Source organism: Narcine bancroftii, chromosome 13 (assembly GCF_036971445.1).
Source record: "Narcine bancroftii isolate sNarBan1 chromosome 13, sNarBan1.hap1, whole genome shotgun sequence".
Classification (NCBI taxonomy): domain Eukaryota; kingdom Metazoa; phylum Chordata; class Chondrichthyes; order Torpediniformes; family Narcinidae; genus Narcine; species Narcine bancroftii.
This window is the reverse complement of record NC_091481.1, coordinates 86456241-86474654: the sequence shown is the minus strand read 5'-3', so window position 1 is coordinate 86474654 and position 18414 is coordinate 86456241. Positions and strand designations below refer to the sequence as shown.

Below are 18414 nucleotides of genomic sequence, written 5' to 3'. Positions count from 1 at the left end.
ATTGACTGTGTGCTTTTACAAAGCACAAGAGACAGAATATTTTTCTGCTCAGCAGATTTGTTCCTTCAGGATTTGCCACTGAATTGAGCAATTTCAGATAAATTCCCACTTTTGTCCCAATTCCAGAATTCAAGATTTCTATTCTCTCACTGATGTTTCTGATTGCATCTATTTACATCTTCAGACACACTTTGGTCAATCACCACTTGTCTCTTGATCACCACACTATGACAGACCTCTGCTTTTTGACCCCTTTAAGAAACAAGAGCAGTAGCTGGCCATCTGGCCTGTTGCTCTGACATCTAATCAGATCTGGCAGTGAACTCCCCTTAATTCCCCTACTATGCAAAAATCTATCTGTGTCTTCACTAGATTTCAGTGTACAGAAAATTCCCAAGATTTGCTACTCTGGAAAAAGAGGTACTTCCTCATTGTTCTAAATCTGCTCTCCTGCATTCTGTGGTTTTTTTCTTCCAGTTCTACCATCACCTCCGAGTGGAAACAACTTTCCACTTTCTATCTAATCTACCCCTTTCATAATTATAAATGTTTCTCACCAATCCCTTCTCATTCTTTTGAATTCCAGTGAGTATAGATCCATGCAACTCAATAGCCCTTTTTCCACTGGCATCCCAGTTGATTGGTTGTTCAGTGTCCCGGGATAGGAACCTACTGGGCCACCTTTAACTGGGACACCTGACTGCTTTAACGCTGAATAACTCATCCCTGGGGAAATCAGAGTCCACCTTTAAATGGAATGGATGGAAGTTGACATTTTTCCATTGGTTTAATCAGCATACTGGCATCAGCTGATGCTAGGGATATGAATGGGCATCAATCTCTGGCATGATTTGACATGCTGATTGATTGAAGGGGTTACAGTCTCCTCAAAGGCTAAACCGCTTATTTCCAGAATCAACCTGGTGAACCTCCTCTGTACAAACTCCAAAGCTAGTGCGTATCTTCCCTATCAGTTTCCCTCGGTTCCCCACATTTTCACATCTGTTCCCCATCTGATCTTCACTGTTCCCCACCCATTCAACACATGTTCCCCAGCAGTTCTCCACCATTTCTCCACTGTTCCCCACTGATCCCCACAGTTTCACATCAGTTCCCCATCTGTTCTAAACTGTTTCCCACTGGTCCCTCACCTTTTCCTCACTGTACTCCACCTGTTCCCCAGCTGCTTCCCACCAGTTCCCCACTTTTCACCGCTGTTCCCCTATTCTCCACTGTTCACCATCTGTTCCATGCTGTTCCCCCTGCTCGCCACTTTTCCCGTTTTCCAACTGTTCCCAAACTGTTCCGCAGTGTTCCCATTTGCTCCTTAATGTTCCCCTTTTTCCCTCACTCTTCCCCATTTTCCCACTGTATCCTACTGTTCTAATCTGTTCCCCACTTCACCAGCTGTTCCCGAACTGTTCACTACTGTTCTCCACTTTTCCACTTTGTTCCCCATCTGTTCACCATTTATGCCACTGTTTCACACCTGTTCTCCACTTTTCCACAACTATTCTTCAATTACTTTTCCCCGCTGTTCCCCATCTGTTCTGCACTGTTGCCCATTTTTCCTATTTTTCACCACTGTTCTCCATCTGTTCTGCTCAGTGCTCACCTGTACAGTTGCAGCTGATTGCACCCATCCTGCTTGTAACCCTTTGAACTCCGGACATTTTTAACCTTTCATCTCTGGGTCTATGGGTAAACTACAGTACAATCATCAGTACAAACCAGCCTGTGTTCAGGAATAAAAAGAGTCCTGGAAAACTGTGCTGGTAGTCACTGAAAACAGGGACATGGAGTATATGTGCTTGATAGTAATTCCTGGAGTCCAAAAGGTTAAATCCAGCAATGAAGGACAAGATTCCATTTAACTTACTGACTGCCCACTGAACCTGCGAACCAACCTTTTGCAACTTGTGCATAAGGACTCCCAAGTCCTGCTGCATAACACTGTGCTGCAATCTATCTCCGTTTAAATAACAAAAGGTGACAAAGTTATTGTGTGGGTTGAATCATTAACCTCGTGAGTATTCCCAAACACTGATTAGCTTCACTGTTGCTGAGATGAGCTTTTTATTGAATTTAAATTCTCCTGCTCTCTACACAGCAAGTTCCCTACCTTCTATCCAGTTGGTTTAAACACACATTGATAAATTTACTCAGAGCTACAAAACTATCCAATGCCAACAATGGATTTAGATTTTATTTTGATTTGTTACTCTGTTGAGATGGATTATTGTAGATCACAGCCCATTCCTTGCTAGGCCGAATAGGTGCCAGAAATACAGACAATCTTCCCATCATACTCAGAGGTCATCAGGCACTTGAGGAAGAAGTGTCCCAAATCATGTTTGGAGATGACCTTTCCACCCCTTTGATTGATTGACACTGCATAATTCCCTGTCAGAGGCAACACATCTGTAAGAGGAACAGAATGACATTAAATAAACCATAAAGCAAAATGGGCATGAACCGTAAAATCAGGACAGGGAGCACAGGAACAGGAAGATTGCATTACGAAAGGCACAGTGTGGAATACTGGGAAAGGAAATGGCGTAACAAGGAAGTGTCTCCTGTGTCATACCTGGTCCTGATTTCTTCTCAATTCTGAAATCCTTTATGCATTAAGGCTATGCTGCAGTTTATCCATTTAAGCCAATTTGCTTTTGGTTTGATTTTCCAAATAGTCCTTTATTTATTTACAGCATGGTAGAAGCCAATTCTGGCCATTTAAACCTGTGCCACCCAATTAACCTACAAACCCTATATGTTTTGGAGGGTGGGAGGAACCCACGCGGACCCAGGGAGAACAGACAAACTCCTTACAGACAGTGCAGAATTCGAACCTGGATTTCTGGTGCTGTACTAGTGTTGCACTATAACTGCTATGGTGACTGCCTGCTGGAAAATATTTAACCTGCTGGGCAGCACCTGCAGTCAGAGAACAACTGAGCATTTTACGTTAAGAATCCTATCAGGGTATTAATCCTCAAACGTAATCGCTGTTAATTTCTCCATAGATGCTACCTTAGCCACTGAGTCTGTCCAGTATTTTCTGAACTGATTTACCACATATATTTTCTTTCTAATGTTGATACACAACATAAAAAATGGGTTTGGATGAATGTTTCCCACACCAAGAAGTGGGGTATGATCTTGGTCCTGCAAGTGGTTTCAGGACTACAAATGAGCTGCAGCAGGGCTCCTTTTACCATGGTACGTTACTATCTGCAATGAAGGAGGTGGGTGGTGGGTGCCTGAGTTGGAAGTTGGGTGAGGCTGCAAGAAAAGTTTCATTTTTGGATGTGATTGAAATTGATAAAAACTAAAGAGATTCAAGGGAAATTCCTTTATTCCCATTGCAACAATTGAGTGAATAAGAATGTCAAAAATAGAAGTGAAACACAAGGTCTTAAGACATCGTGGTTGAAGTAAAAACATGATGCTGGAGAAACTCAGCAGGTCAAACGGTGTCCTTTATGTAGCAAATATAAAGATACAGAACCAATGCGTAAGCCTTGAACCCTTCAATGTATGAGAAAAATGTAGACAGGCACCAAAACAAAATGGTGGGAAGAGGAGTACTGTTGCACAGACAGGAGGTAATAGGCGGATAAGGGAGGGTGGACGAACTGGAAAACAAAGGGAAACATACTGAATCTTCTCAAACTATAAAAAATAGGTGAGCCTTCTTCATGATTGCATCAACATGGAGACTCCAGGACAGGTCCTTAGAGATGTTGACACCCAGGAATAATGAGGTTAGGATAAATGCAATTGCTCTATTAATCACAGCATTTTGGATCACTAACCCTACCCCAAAGTAAAAGCAACCCTTGAAAGGGGAAAATGTTAAACCAGCTCTTGGAAACATCCCCAGTTCAGATGAAGGGACACCGATGCCATGTACTGGTCTGAGTATGCACTGCAGAACTTTTTGGACAGCTTCAGAGTTTGTTATGCACCAACATGCAGATTGGAAACCTTCAGTTGCTAGGGTCAAGTGCAATGTACCCAGGTGCTGGAGAAACTCAGCAGGTCATGCAGCATCCATGGGAAGTAAAGGTAACCAATGTTTCAGGCCTAGGCCCTTCATCAGGAATAAGAAAAGAAAGGCAGATTGCCTGAATAAAAAGTGTTGTGAGGAGGAGAGAAAGGTAGAAGATCTCAGGCTAACAGGGAAGAAGATGATGTTGAGTGGAAACAGATGGGAGGGCAAAATTAGTTACCAGAATTTCACATCCTTGATGCAGAATGATCTTAAGGCTACGCTAATGGACATCCACAATCAATTCACTAAAAAAACTAACCATCGATGTGAGGTGGAAATACAGCCACGTAGTCAAGCCCAGAGTTCTTCAGCACGTTATACATCCTCTGGTGGTCATTAGTCAGTTCGGAAAGGCGTGCGGGGATCTTTTCTTTATCCCATAACAGGAACGCTGTAGATAAGGAAACATCACATCAGCTGCGTGTGGTTCACTAAGATAGTACCTCCCACTACATCAGGAACTTGACTGAACACAAGGTCCCAGGTACAGGGACACCTTCCTGCTGAACCCATTCATGAAAGATTCATCTGGGCAAGAGATACAGGCCACTCAGCCCATGCCAGTCCATGAAAAACTCATTACTCATGCTAATTTTAATTTAATTGAGACATAGAGCACAATAAAAGGCCCTTCCGGTCCGTGAGCCCAATTGACCTACAACCAGGGGGGCACAACTTTTCATTTTCATATTCTAGTGAGTAAAAAGTAGGGGGGGGGGGGGTTGGAGTTCCATGTAACAGCGATACATGTCTTGGCTACCGCTAGTGCAATCCTGATGAACTGTATTTGATATTTTGATCGTTTTGTCCCAATAACCATAAGATTGCTCAATAAATACAGTTCTGGTTCCAATGGAAGATCCACTTCTATAATTTTTGTCAAAATGTTTGCCAAATCATACCAAAAGGATCTTACTTTCACACATAGCCAGGTTGAATATATAAATGTTCCAATCTCTACACCGCACCTAAAATATGAGTCTGGAATTTCAGATTTTAAACCATGTAATTTTTGCAGTGTAAGGTATAATTGGTGCATAAAATTATATTGTACCACTCAATATCTGATATTAATAAATGATGTTACATTATCAGAGCACATTTGGACGAATATTGTTCTTGAAAGTTGTGCCCTCTGGAAAAAATAACAATCTTAGAAAGAAATATATGTTTGTTAAAATATGTCAACCTTATTAATCATACTGGTTTAAGGATATAATTAACTTCCCCAAAAAGGTTTAAATAATATAGTTAGGTTAATAACGTTGAAATTCCTGAAGATCAAGAGATGGACTCAAACACCCCTTTGTTTTGGACAATTTTTTTAATGTTAGCAGTTGGGAGGGGTGAGATTTAGCCAATCATATGAGACTCTGTCATTTTAAAATATTATTTATATGATGTATGTAATAATGTTCTATATGAGTCTAGGAAAAATTAAAATATTTTTTAAAAAATGGCCTACAAACCACATATGCATTTGGAGGATGCGAGGAACCCCATGTAAACGGGGAAAACATACAAACTCCTTGCAGACAATGCCAGATTCGAACCCGGGTCGCTGGTGATGTAATTGCGTTGCACTAACTGTGCCACTCCTTTTAATCCTAGAAATGGGGTGTATTGAGCATGCATATCCTGAGGGAGAATGTATGGGATGGAGATGAGGAGCATCTTTTTCTCCCAGAGAGGAGTGAATCTGGAATTCTTTGCCCAAGGAAGCAGTAGAGGCTGTCTCATTAAATGTGTTTAAAACACAGATAGAATTCTGGGGGAAAGGTGGCTAGGTGGATCTGAGTCCACAGTAAGATCTTGTTGAATGGTGGAGCAGGATCAACGGACCTATTGGCTGACACTTGCTCCTTTTTATGTTTCCCGTATATTATCGTCAATTCCCCCTCCCTAAATTTTACCCCTTACCTGCACACCACTGCCCCACTGTGGCACCCCTTTGATGGTAGCTGCTAAGTCCTGCACCCTCTTTCAGGTGTCCTGTCACTCCCTGTAGAACAGCAGGGGAGTTCTCCTTGATCTCTCAACCAATAATCATGATTTGCCTTACAGCACCAAAACTAAATTAGCGTGTTATTGAAAGAATTTCCCATCCACTCGTTGGTTGCATTTCAAATGTTATTCTAATTGCTCCATTTGAAAACTCTCTCTAATGTGTGGTAGGTGCCCCGAGGTGGTGAAAGGTGTAACAAATGCACAGGCCAAGACTTACTTGACATGCAGCCCACCACCTTCCTCACATTGTGGATCTTCATTGCCTCAATGATGTTACTGGTTCCTTCTGACATCAATGTGGTGGGACCTACAGGAAGAAATAAGACAAGTGTCACCTTGACGAAGTCTTCTGACATGCAATCCAGCTTGTCAATCCCTACAGTACAAAGTTAGACAGTCTCAGAGTTGGGGGGGGTGGGGGTGGGCGCTGGGTGATTGAACAACGAAGAACATCTGAACAACTGCAATAAAGAAAAGGGGAAACAGGAAAGTCTGCAGATGCTGTGTAGTTTAATATGTCAAAGTGCTGGAGAAACACAGCAGATCACGCAGCGTTCTTATGAAGCAAAGACATTCCCTTTGCATTCAGAGAGCTACCCCTCCCCATCACTTCTCAGCATTTTTTTCTTCTGCCCTCTCACCCATGCCCATCTCTGGCCTCTTGGTCTGTGCTCCTGCTCCTTTTTCATTTTATTAATAAAACAGATGTAATATTGCACAAAATTTTATTTAGCTCACTGTAAAGCAGATAAAAATTCACCATCTACAGAAATAACCCGGCACCCATTACAGCCAGAGAAGGAGAAACAGAAGAGAGTCCCCGAGTGTCCATGATTTTGCCTCCAGTGCACCCTCAGCCTTCAGTCCAAAACCACTGTCAACCCCGAGCTCCAGATCCAAACTTCTGACACGATCAGGAACGATTCAGTGCCCTTGGCACCCTCTCGCATCCCAGTTCCAATACTTAGTACCCCTTCAGCCAGTCTCCAGCGTGGATTCCTCTCCCTGAGTCGCTAACAGCTCACCGCCTGTGTGTTCTTCAGCCACAGAGCCCCTCGCTTGTCTGCCACCATGGTCACCATCCCGTGGGCCATCTCCTCTGCTTCTTCTTAAATAGGAGGCGGTCTCCCCTATTTCTGATGTGTGGAGTCTGCACCCCTCATGGCTGATGCCAATCATAGGTGCTGCCATCCTGCAGTCGTAGAATTTTAAAATAAATCACCATCGGCTCCTCTAACTGGACGTTTAAAGCCTTTGCGGAGCTGACAGTGGTCAGACTGGTCAGTTGGACCCCGCAGGGGAGTTTGTCTCTGTTCCCTGCTCACCGCAGCACCAATGGCAGCACTGTCATTTTTCCTTCCCTCCGCCCCACCTTTTATTAAGGCGCCTGACTGCTTTCTGCTTGTACCTTGATGTGAAATATGGATGAAAATGATTAAACTCGCACCATTCTGTGAAAAGTAATGGAATGCAAAGTTGGTAGATAAAAGCTTGAGAGTAGACAGGACTGGCTAGTGGGCCCCTTCTTATCAGGAACACCAAGGATGCAAGGATCTGGTTCAGGCTGGTACAGTGACCTAAGGTAGCCTATAGCTAGTACTGCGCTTGCTTAATAGAGACATGAATATTAACTTAGACACCCCGAAGGAGGGAATGAACTAATTAACATAACATCCGATGTATGAAGAGGGAGGAACTGAGTGATACCTGGATTGATGGAAGGGAGAAGGAGAATGTTGTAATGTATTGGGATTCTGATTGGAAGAAGGTAAATGAAGGTGGGGTGATGTGAGTGCAGGACTGTACAAAGGAGTGATGATTCTGAACCTCTGGTGTGTCTCCAGAACAGAGGCACCCGACTCTGCAGACTCGAAATAAAGCTGAAGCTGTTCTCCAAGACTTTGTCTCCAGAGTCGTGATTGTGAACACTTTATATTTCACATTGACAAAGGGGTCAGGCCCAAAACATTGGTTATATATCTTTGTTTCCTGTGAACTCTGTGTGACCTGTAGACTTTCTCCTGCACTTTTGTGAATTAAAATAAAGAAAGGGAAGATTAATTCTTAATATAATCCAGTACAAAATATAAAAACAGATAGAGTTCAGAGAAATCTCCATTGGCCTTTATAGGTGGTCATTTCAGAGACTCCTCCCTGACTTCCCATATCCCTCCCCCCACCCCTTCCCAAAATGTATTTACCTCATTTCCCTTTACTAGGACATCTATTCATCTCCGGCCCAATGCAGAGACTTACTCAGATCATTCCTGGTTCCCAGAATGATGATGACCCCATCTTGACCCTTGACAGCTTTCTGGACATCTTCCTTCTTCAGGACATCACCGACGATGACGTTTATCCCTTTGCATTCTGCCGGTAGTCTGTCCGGGTTACGGACCAGAACAGTGACCTCATGACCTGTGCGAGAAAGCAAATCAGGTGGAAACAGCCAATGGGAACATCGGCGTGGAAGGATGATGAGGTGCAGGCTGTGTGTCAAAGAATTACAATTTAAACCTCTGAACTTTGTGTCACCAAGATCACTTTATCATTCTGACGCCACTATGTTGAATCTTCATTGGCTTGCTGTGATGTGTACCGATACAGTGAAGAGCTTTGTTTTGTGTGCTCTTCTAGCAGGTCCACAGGGGGCAGAGCAATAATAAAACAAAGGTGTGGGACATAGTGTTACAGAGAAAATGTTCAGTTTGAATAGTCCAAGAGCAGCATCATTTACTTAATGAAGCTCTGATAACATGGGACTGGAAGCCAATAAATTCCGAGGATCATCACATCGGCCTATAAGATCACTGGGATGCCCCTTTCCTCTATTGATGTAGCGGTTAGCACAATGCCTTTACAGCGCCAGCCATCGGGATCTGGGTTCACATTCGGCACTGTCTGTAAGGAGTTTGTATGTTCTCCCCATGTATCTCTCCCATTTATGTACCTGTCCAAATTCTTCTTAAATGTTAAAATTGAGCCTGTATTCACCACCTCAGCTGGCAGCTCGTTCCACACCCATGCCACTCTGTGGAGAACTTCCCCTTTATGTTACCCCTAAATCTTTCCCCTTTAACCCATGTCCTCTGATTTGTATCTCACCAACCCTCCGTGGAAAATCCCCCTCATAATTTATCTCCCTTATAATCTATCCCCTTCATAATTTTAAATACTTCTATCAAATCTCCCCTCATCTATGCTCCAGGGAATAAAGTCCTCATCTGTTTAACCTGACCTGACCCTGTAACTCAGTTCTTTTTTATTTTAATTTTTTATTTTTCACACTATAAACCATATTGATCAAGATACATACATCTTCCTACTTAAATATATACAGTGTCGTTTTCTCCCCCCCTTTCCTCCTCCCCTCCCTCCCTCCCTACCTCCCGTCCCATTTATTTAAAGTTCAGAAAATAAGATACATTAAACCCGTCAAACAATGTTGTCACTCAATAAAAATAAACAAGAAATTCCACTGAGTCAGTTCTTTTCATTCTCTTCTCCTTCTGTTATTTTAGGTGGTAGATGTCCCCGGTAGGTTTTCTCTATTATGTTTCATGTATGGCTCCCATATTTGTTCAAATATTGTAATGTTATTTCTTAAATTATATGTTATTTTTTCTAATGGAATACATTTATTCATTTCTATGTACCATTGTTGTATTCTCAAGTTATCTTCTAATTTCCAGGCTGACATAATACAAAGGCTGGAAGTCATAGGGAGGCTTGGATTTCGAGGAATATTGGAAATTTGGTTAGGAGAAAAAGGGAGGTGTACAAGAGGTATAAAGAGCAGGGAGCTGAGAAATTGAAGGAGGACTACAAGGAGTGTAGAAGGAATCTTAAGAAAGAAATTAGAAAGGCCAAAAAAAGGCATGAAGAGGCTTTGGCTGACAGAGTAAAAATAAATCCAAAGGGTTTCTATAAGTACATTAAAAGTAAAAGATTAGTGAGAGATAAAATTGGACCCCTTGAAGATAGCAAGGGTAGGCTGAGTGAGAAGTCTGAGGAAATGGGGGAAATTTTGAATGATTTCTTTGCCTCGGTATTCACTAGGGAAAAAAAATGTTGAACCAGTTGAAGTAAATAAAAATAGTGGGGAGGTCATGAAGCATATAAGGATAACCGAGGAGGTAGTGATGGCTGTGTTAAAAAAGATAAAGGTGGATAAATCTCCCGGACCGGACAAAATATTCCCTTGGACACTCAGGGAGGCTAGTGGACAGTTAGTGGGGCCATTAACAGAGATATTTAGGATGTCACTGGCCAAGGGGGTGGTACCAAAGGATTGGAGGGTGGCACATGTGGTTCCTCTGTTTAAGAAAGGGTCCAAATGCAAACCTGGGAATTATAGGCCCGTGAGTCTGACGTCTGTGGTGGACAAGTTGATGGAAAGTGTTCTGAGGGATGCTATTTACAAATTTTTGGATGAACAGGGATTGATAGGGAGTCATCAGCATGGTTTTGTCAGGGGTAAATCATGCTTGACAAACCTGATTGAGTTCTTCGAGGGGGTTACAAAAAAGGTTGATGAAGGGAAAGCTGTGGATGTTGTCTATTTGGACTTTAGTAAAGCTTTTGACAAAGTTCCCCACAGGAGGTTAGGAAAAAAGGTGGAGGCATTAGGTATAAATAAGGAGGTAGTGAAATGGATTCAGCAGTGGTTGGATGGAAGGTGTCAGAGAGTAGTGGTAGAAAATTGTTTGTCCAATTGGAGGCCGGTGACTAGTGGAGTTCCTCAGGGTTCGGTCCTGGGTCCACTATTATTTGTTACATATATATTAACGATCTGATGAAGAAATTGAAGCAAGGATCGACAATGAGATAGACAACAGACTCGCCAAGGCAAATAGCGCCTTTGGAAGACTACACAAAAGAGTCTGGAAAAACAACCAACTGAAAAACCTCACAAAGATAAGCGTATACAGAGCCGTTGTCATACCCACACTCCTGTTCGGCTCCGAATCATGGGTCCTCTACCGGCACCACCTACGGCTCCTAGAACGCTTCCACCAGCGTTGTCTCCGCTCCATCCTCAACATCCATTGGAGCGCTCACACCCCTAACGTCGAGGTACTCGAGATGGCAGAGGTCGACAGCATCGAGTCCACGCTGCTGAAGATCCAGCTGCGCTGGATGGGTCACGTCTCCAGAATGGAGGACCATCGCCTTCCCAAGATCGTATTATATGGCGAGCTCTCCACTGGCCACCGTGACAGAGGTGCACCAAAGAAAAGGTACAAGGACTGCCTAAAGAAATCTCTTGGTGCCTGCCACATTGACCACCGCCAGTGGGCTGATAACGCCTCAAACCGTGCATCTTGGCGCCTCACAGTTTGGCGGGCAGCAGCCTCCTTTGAAGAAGACCGCAGAGCCCACCTCACTGACAAAAGGCAAAGGAGGAAAAACCCAACACCCAACCCCAACCAACCAATTTTCCCTTGCAACCGCTGCAATCGTGTCTGCCTGTCCCGCATCGGACTGGTCAGCCACAAACGAGCCTGCAGCTGACGTGGACTTTTTACCCCCTCCATAAATCTTCGTCCGCGAAGCCAAGCCAAAGAAAGAAGATTAACGATCTGGATGTAGAGGTGGAAAATTGGATAAGCAAGTTTGCGGATGACACAAAGATTGGTGGTGTTGTGGACAGTGAGGCAGATTACCGTAGATTAAAAGGTGATTTAGGAAGGCTGGAGGTGTGGGCTGAGAAATGGCTGATAGAATTTAATACAGATAAATGTGAGGTGCTACATTTTGGAAAGGCAAATTTAAATAGGTCATATACATTGAATGGTAGACAATTGAGGAGTGCAGAGCAACAAAGGGATTTAGGAGTTATGGTAAATAGTACCCTCAAGGCTGATACTCAGGTAGATGGTGTGGTGAAGAAGGCATTTGGAATGTTGGCCTTCATAAACCGGAGTATTGAATTCAAGAGGAGAGAGTTTATGATGAAATTGTACAAGACATTGGTGAGGCCAAATTTGGAGTACTGTGTACAATTTTGGTCACCAAATTATAGGAAAGATATAAACAAAATAGAGAGAGTGCAGAGAAGGTTCACGAGAATGTTGACAGGATTTCAGGGTCTGAGTTACAGGGAAAGGTTGTGCAGACTAGGGCTTTTTTCTCTGGAGCGTAGAAGATTGAGAGGGGACACTTGATAGAGGTGTTTAAGATTTTAAAAGGGACAGACAGAGTAAATGTGGATAGGCTTTTTCAATTAAGAAAGGGGGAGATTCAAACTAGAGGACATGGTTTAAGATTGAAGGGGGAAAATTATAAGGGGAACATGAGAGGAAATTTCTTTACGCAGAGGGTGGTGGGGATGTGGAATGAGCTTCCGGCAGACGTGGTCGAGGCGGGATCATTGGTTACATTTAAGGAAAGACTGGATCGTTACATGGATAGGAGGGGACTAGAGGGGTATGGACCGGGTGCTGGTCAGTGGGACTAGGAGATTGGGGATTTGCTACGGCATGGACTAGTAGGGCCGAACTGGCCTGTTCTGTGCTGTAAGTGGTTATATGGTTATTTTTTTGCTACAGCTAGGGCTATCATAACAAATCTTTTTTGTGCACCATCCAAATCGAGTCCAAATTCTTTGTTTTTTATGTTACTTAGGAGGAAGATCTCTGGGTTTTTTGGTATATTGCTTTTTGTGATTTTATTTAATATCTGGTTTAGATCTTCCCAAAATTTTTTCACTTTCTCACACGTCCAGATTGCATGAATTGTTGTTCCCATTTCCTTTTTACAGCGAAAACATCTGTCAGATACTGTTGGGTCCCATTTATTAACCTTTTGAGGTTTAATGTATAGCCTGTGTATCCAGTTATATTGTATCATACGTAACCTCGTGTTTATTGTATTTCTCATAGTTCCTGAGCATAACTTCTCCCATGTTTCATTCTTTATCTTTATGTTTAGATCTTGTTCCCATTTTTGTTTAGTTTTACCATTTGTTTACTCATTCTCCTTTTCTTGTAGTTTAATATACATGTTTGTTATAAATTTTTTGATTATCATTGTATCTGTAATCACATATTCAAAATTACTTGCCTCTGGTAACCTCAGACTGTTTCCCAATTTGTCCTTCAAGTAAGATTTCAGTTGGTAGTATGCCAACACTGTATCGTGAGTTATATTATATTTATCCTTCATTTGTTCAAAGGATAGTAATTTATTTCCCGAAAAGCAATTTTCTATTCTTTTGATCCCTTTTTTCTCCCATTCTCTAAAGGAAAGGTTATCTATTGTAAAAGGGATTAGCTGATTTTGTGTCAGTATTAGTTTTGGTAGTTGGTAATTTGTTTTATTCCTTTCTACATGAATCTTCTTCCAACCCTGTAACTCAGTTCCTGAAGTCAGAGCAACATCCTAGAAAATCTTCTCTGCTCTCTATCTTATTGATATCTTGTGTGCAGTTTGGTGATCAAAACTGCACACAATTCTCCAAATTTAGCCTCACCAATGTCTCATACAACTTTATCATTACATCCCAGCTCCAATACTTAATTTATAAAGGTCAATACGCCAAAAGCTCTCTTTACAACCATATCTATCTGTGTTGCCACTTTTAGGGAATTATGTATCTGTATTCCCAGATCCTCTGTTCTACCACCTCTAATCTTAGTGTCATAGCAAACTTACTGATCCACTTTACCACATTATCATCCAGATCATTGATATAGACAACAAACAACAATGGTCCCAGCACCGATCCCTGAGGCACCACTAGTCACAGGCCTCCAGTCTGAGAAGCAACCATCTAGCACTAACTCTCTGGCTTCTCCTGTCCAGCCGTTGTCAAATCCACTTTTCTACTTAACCATGAATACTGAGCATCTGATCCTTCCTGACTAACCTCCCATATGGGACCTTGCATCCACAGCCCTTCCTTCTGGTAACCTCCATGAAAAACTGTCAGCCTTTCCTGAACACATTTGACAAACTCTAAGCCACCCAGCCCTTTTACAGTATGGGAGTCCCAGTCGATACGTGGAAAATTAAAATCTACCATATCCAACCTTATGTTTCTTGCAGTTGTCTGGTATCTCTATAAATTTGCTCCTTCAATTCTCGTTGACTATGAGCAGTCTATAATACAACCCCATGAGTGTGGTCATACCCTTATCTTATCCATGTCTTTCATAGTTTTATGTTTCAATAAGATCTAAATTCCAGCGAAAACTCTCCTCCACTTCTGCCATAGAACCACTAAGGCAGTGGATAAAATTATGTGTTAAATGAGGGCACTATGTATAAAAAGTACTGTAATTTCTACATGGTCAAACCAAAATGTGTACATATAACCTTGAATAAAATCTGGAATGTGCACTTTAATCACATGTGAATTGCTTGATTCCAAAATTATAACTATGGAGCACGGGCAAATAAAAGGTAAAAAGTATGTATGACACTGTACAATCTCTAATCTTACACTCCCTCCCTATTTCTACTCATATACCCCTCCCTCTTCATGCTCCCTCCCCTCTCCCTCAGCCACCTTCCCCCCTCCCCTCACCATCTCCCTTTTTGTGGGCAGGAGACTGAGCAACTGCCTTGGTCTCCCACTCTCTGATAAGCCCTCTCACTAGGACAGGGTGGATAAGAAAGGGCCATCATCTACTTATCTGCCCACTGCAGGTTGGCCAAACCCAGGGGCTGCAGATAATTAGATCAATGACAACACTGGTGAGAGAGCAAGTCAGCAAATATCTTCCTGAGCATGGTGGGGAGGTGGGAAATTACTCAGCAAACACCAGGATGAAGGTTCAGGGGGTTTGTAGTGAGCAGAGAATTGCAAGGATCAAGGCTTTCCTTTTGGCTAAAGGAAAAACAAGGCAACATTTATACATTTTTTTAGGACCACCCAAAACAGTCTATAGGCAAGCAAGGAAAATGCCTGACTGTAAAGGTGGTGGTTCTCCACCCTTACGTCTAGAGACTTACCTTTCTGAATGCACCGTGGCCGGTTCTGAGGCGCCGAATGCATCCCTTCTCGGGGAAGGGTAATCGGTGGAGTGCAGCGCTCCGCCGCCGCACATGAAGGTACAACTGCTGGTTAGGGGTGGGCTGATGACACCGTCAGCCCGCAACCCATCTCCCCACTCACCTCTCTCCCTCCATGACCTCCTCAAGGTAGGGGCAGTGGGCGGGAGCCATCAGGTGGGGGTGGCTGGCAGGAGCTGTCAAGGCAAGGGGGGCCGGCAGGAGCCATCAGGGTGGGGGCAGCTGTTCCTGATCCTGGTGGTGCGAGTCCTGATGATTGCAGCGAGAGCATGTGCTGGTGTTAAATGACCTACTAAAGGAGCTAGAGGTGTTTTTAAGACAAAACCTGCAACTGGAAGGTCTGATCCCAAGATGGTGGCGCTTGTATAGGCAGCGGCCATGAAGGGTTCCAGACTCTGGGGAAGCAGTAGACCGGTGCAGGGCACCAGAAATGGGGAGAACACCCCCGCACTGGAGTCTGTGAGGCTGCGGGAGCGCTGCAGGCGAATCCACGGACACTTAGTGACTCTGAAGGGACTCTTGATTTTCTCTCTCTCTCGTGGTGTACACTATTGGCCTTACGGCAGGCAGAAGGCAGTTTCGTGTGATATTGCATGTTTGGTACTATTACCTGAAATAAAGGAATATTGAATCTTGATACGAGAGCAATGGATAATGCTTTTGTAATGTCCAGACAAACACAGACAGGTGGTGTTGAAGGCAAAGAGGTCATTCATCCCATTGAGGACTGTGGGATGTGGGCATGTGCAAAATACATTGAATGGCATTACCCCTGTTGCAACCAGATTATTTATTAAGCTTTACACCATTTTCCCCGACAGATTTGGTCCAGTCATGGAGACTGTTTTAATTCCCACCCCTCTGTGTAGCACATTGATAGTCAACTATTGTTGGAATCCTTTGTTGGTATTGAAGTGCCTTGTTTTCCTGTGGGAGACGTACAGTAACCGCAGACAAGGCTCTGGCACATTTGAAAATAACACCAACTCATCGAGTTGACTTTACAGCCACGTTACTGGCTGTCACGCTCCAGCCAGTCCACCCAGTGGGGGACTTGACCTGGAGCCAGCACCTCCATCAACCATTAAGAAGGCCCGCCACCACCTCTACTTAGATGCATCACCATCGTTTCGGGCTTGAGCCCTTCATCAAAGGGTAGGCAGGCGCCTGAATAAAATGGTGGACCCTAACCCTAATGTTGATGAAGTATCTTTCTCTGCCACGTCCAAGTTCGGGCGCCTGCCCACCCTTTGATGAAGGGCTCAAGCCCGAAAGGAGGGTTCTGTACCTTGATCGTGGCTCTATAAAGGACACCGTCCTGCTGACTCTCTCCAGCATCGGGTTCTTACTTCAACCCCAGTGTCTGCAGACTTTCGCACATCACAGGCTCCCACCTCCTGTCCACTGGAGACATCGGTGCGAGACGCGAACTCAAGCCTGGTCACGCCGCGCCCTTCCCTCTAGAGATTGAGTGAACCTGGGCCTGGACCCACACCACAAAAGGACAGGGAACGACTCATGTCTGTGAAGTTCATGGTCTCCTTTCATATAGTTGATTGACTAATTTTAGAAACCCCTCGCTGAAGGAAGAACTTCGGCGCACACAGTGAGCAGGAGGTTGTAGAACAATGTCTTGATGTTACACAGACACTGGCGCTCGCTCCGAGAGGGGGTGGGAGAGCCAGTTGCCCTGTCCCTGGTGTGGCTGCTTCGTGGGTTCGTGTCGCTGGTTTAACTCGTCAGGGCCAGGTTAACCCGGCCCCGGCGGCGTGTGCTCACCTGCAGCGATGGCCTGGGTCAGGGTCGCCAGCCCCGTCATCCCCGTGGAACCGAAGATCACCACCTTCTTGCCCATGGCCCCGTCTCTCCTCTCCCCCTTCCTCCGTCTGCCTGCCGGGTTGCGCTCCGCCCTGTGCCCAACCTCCAGGCGGAGACTCCGCCCCATCGCCCTCAGCTCAGCACAGGGGCTGCCTACCCCACCCCATCTCGGGACCGCCACTCCCCCACCCAGGGGCTCCCTCTCCCGTGCCCTCCCCTCCTCACCAGCCACACTCCCCCTTCATTCCCTCCCCTCCGCACGCCCTGCACTCCTCCTTCATTCCCTCCCCTCCGCGCCCTATCCCCTCTCCTCCACCCTCCTCCTGCCGTCCTCCCTCTCCCCCTCCTCTTCTCCCCTCCTTTGCAAGATGTTGGCATCCATCCAAAGTCTGTGCAGACACAGCGGACAGACACGGGGCGATAAATGCCCAGTTCTGGCTTGGGGCTTTACATTGGGTGTGGACCTCGATCTCACCTCAGGTTCTGACTCGGGTTCTCGAGTATTTCTTGAGTATAGTTGATGAGTAGAAATTCCGCCTGGCCCGCAGGAAAAAGAATCTCAGGGTTGTTTGTGAATGTAATGCCTGTACTCTCGACAACAAATCTGAACTTGAATTGAGAAGTGTAAACTTGGAGCCAAAGCAGTCCTGAATCCTTGATCCAGCAGTTTTTCCGTGGCGTTGACAAAACCAATGGACCCATGTCCTTCACTTTTACCTTGAACATTTAATATTCCACAATCATTGAGCAGATCCAAAGAGAGCCTGGCAGTCCACAATCTTCCCATCGGAACGTTTGGTCCAAGTGCCCATGTGTCCCCAAGGAGAGGTTAGCTGCATGAGGCCCACTTGTGAACGGAACGTTAGCTAATTGTGAAGAACCCCACCAATGGAGGTGAAGCAGGAGATGCAAAATATGATAATAGTCAAGGTCTGATTAGGGGCTTGCCTTTATAAATCAAAGTATTGAGTATAGGAGTTGGGAAGTTCTGTTGAAGTTGTTTAAGATATTGGTGAGGTCAAATTTGGAATATTGTGTGCAGTTCTGGGCTTCTAACTACAGGAAGGATATGAATAAGATTGAAAGAGCAGAGAAGATTGACTAGGATGTTGCCAGGTCTTCAGGAATTGAGTTACAGGGAAAGATTAAACAGGTTAGGACTTTAATCCTTAGAGTGAAGAAGAATGAGGGGAGATTTGATAGAGGTTTACAAGATTATGAGAGGTATAGACAGAGTGGATACGAGTAGGCTTTCTGCACTTAGATTGGGAGATCATGGTTTCAAGCTGAAAGGGGAAAGGTTTAGGGGGAACATTAGGGAAAGTTCTTCGGTCAGAATGTGGAATGTGCTGCCATCTGATGCGGCGAATGCAGGCTCGATCTTGTGTTTTGAGAACAAATTGGATAGATACATGGATGGGAGAGGTCTGGAGGGTTATGGAATGGAGCAGGTCAGTGGGACTAGCGAGATTATGGTCGGCATAGACTAAAGGGACCAAATGGCCTATTTTCTGTAC

The 18414-nt window shown here is 44.3% G+C and overlaps 1 protein-coding gene across 1 annotated transcript; it reads right to left on the bottom strand.

Annotated features, from left to right (window-relative positions):
• Positions 1-2179: 2179 nt before the first annotated feature.
• Positions 2180-17044, bottom strand: blvrb (biliverdin reductase B). The gene is made up of 5 exons (XM_069907775.1): positions 16859-17044; positions 8318-8479; positions 6279-6368; positions 4314-4445; positions 2180-2421 (listed from the first exon to the last, which is right to left on the bottom strand). Exons 1-5 carry the CDS (start codon positions 17022-17024, stop codon positions 2264-2266), a joined length of 708 nt encoding a protein of 235 aa, XP_069763876.1. The 5' UTR covers positions 17025-17044; the 3' UTR covers positions 2180-2263.
• Between the last annotated feature and the right edge of the window lie 1370 nt (positions 17045-18414).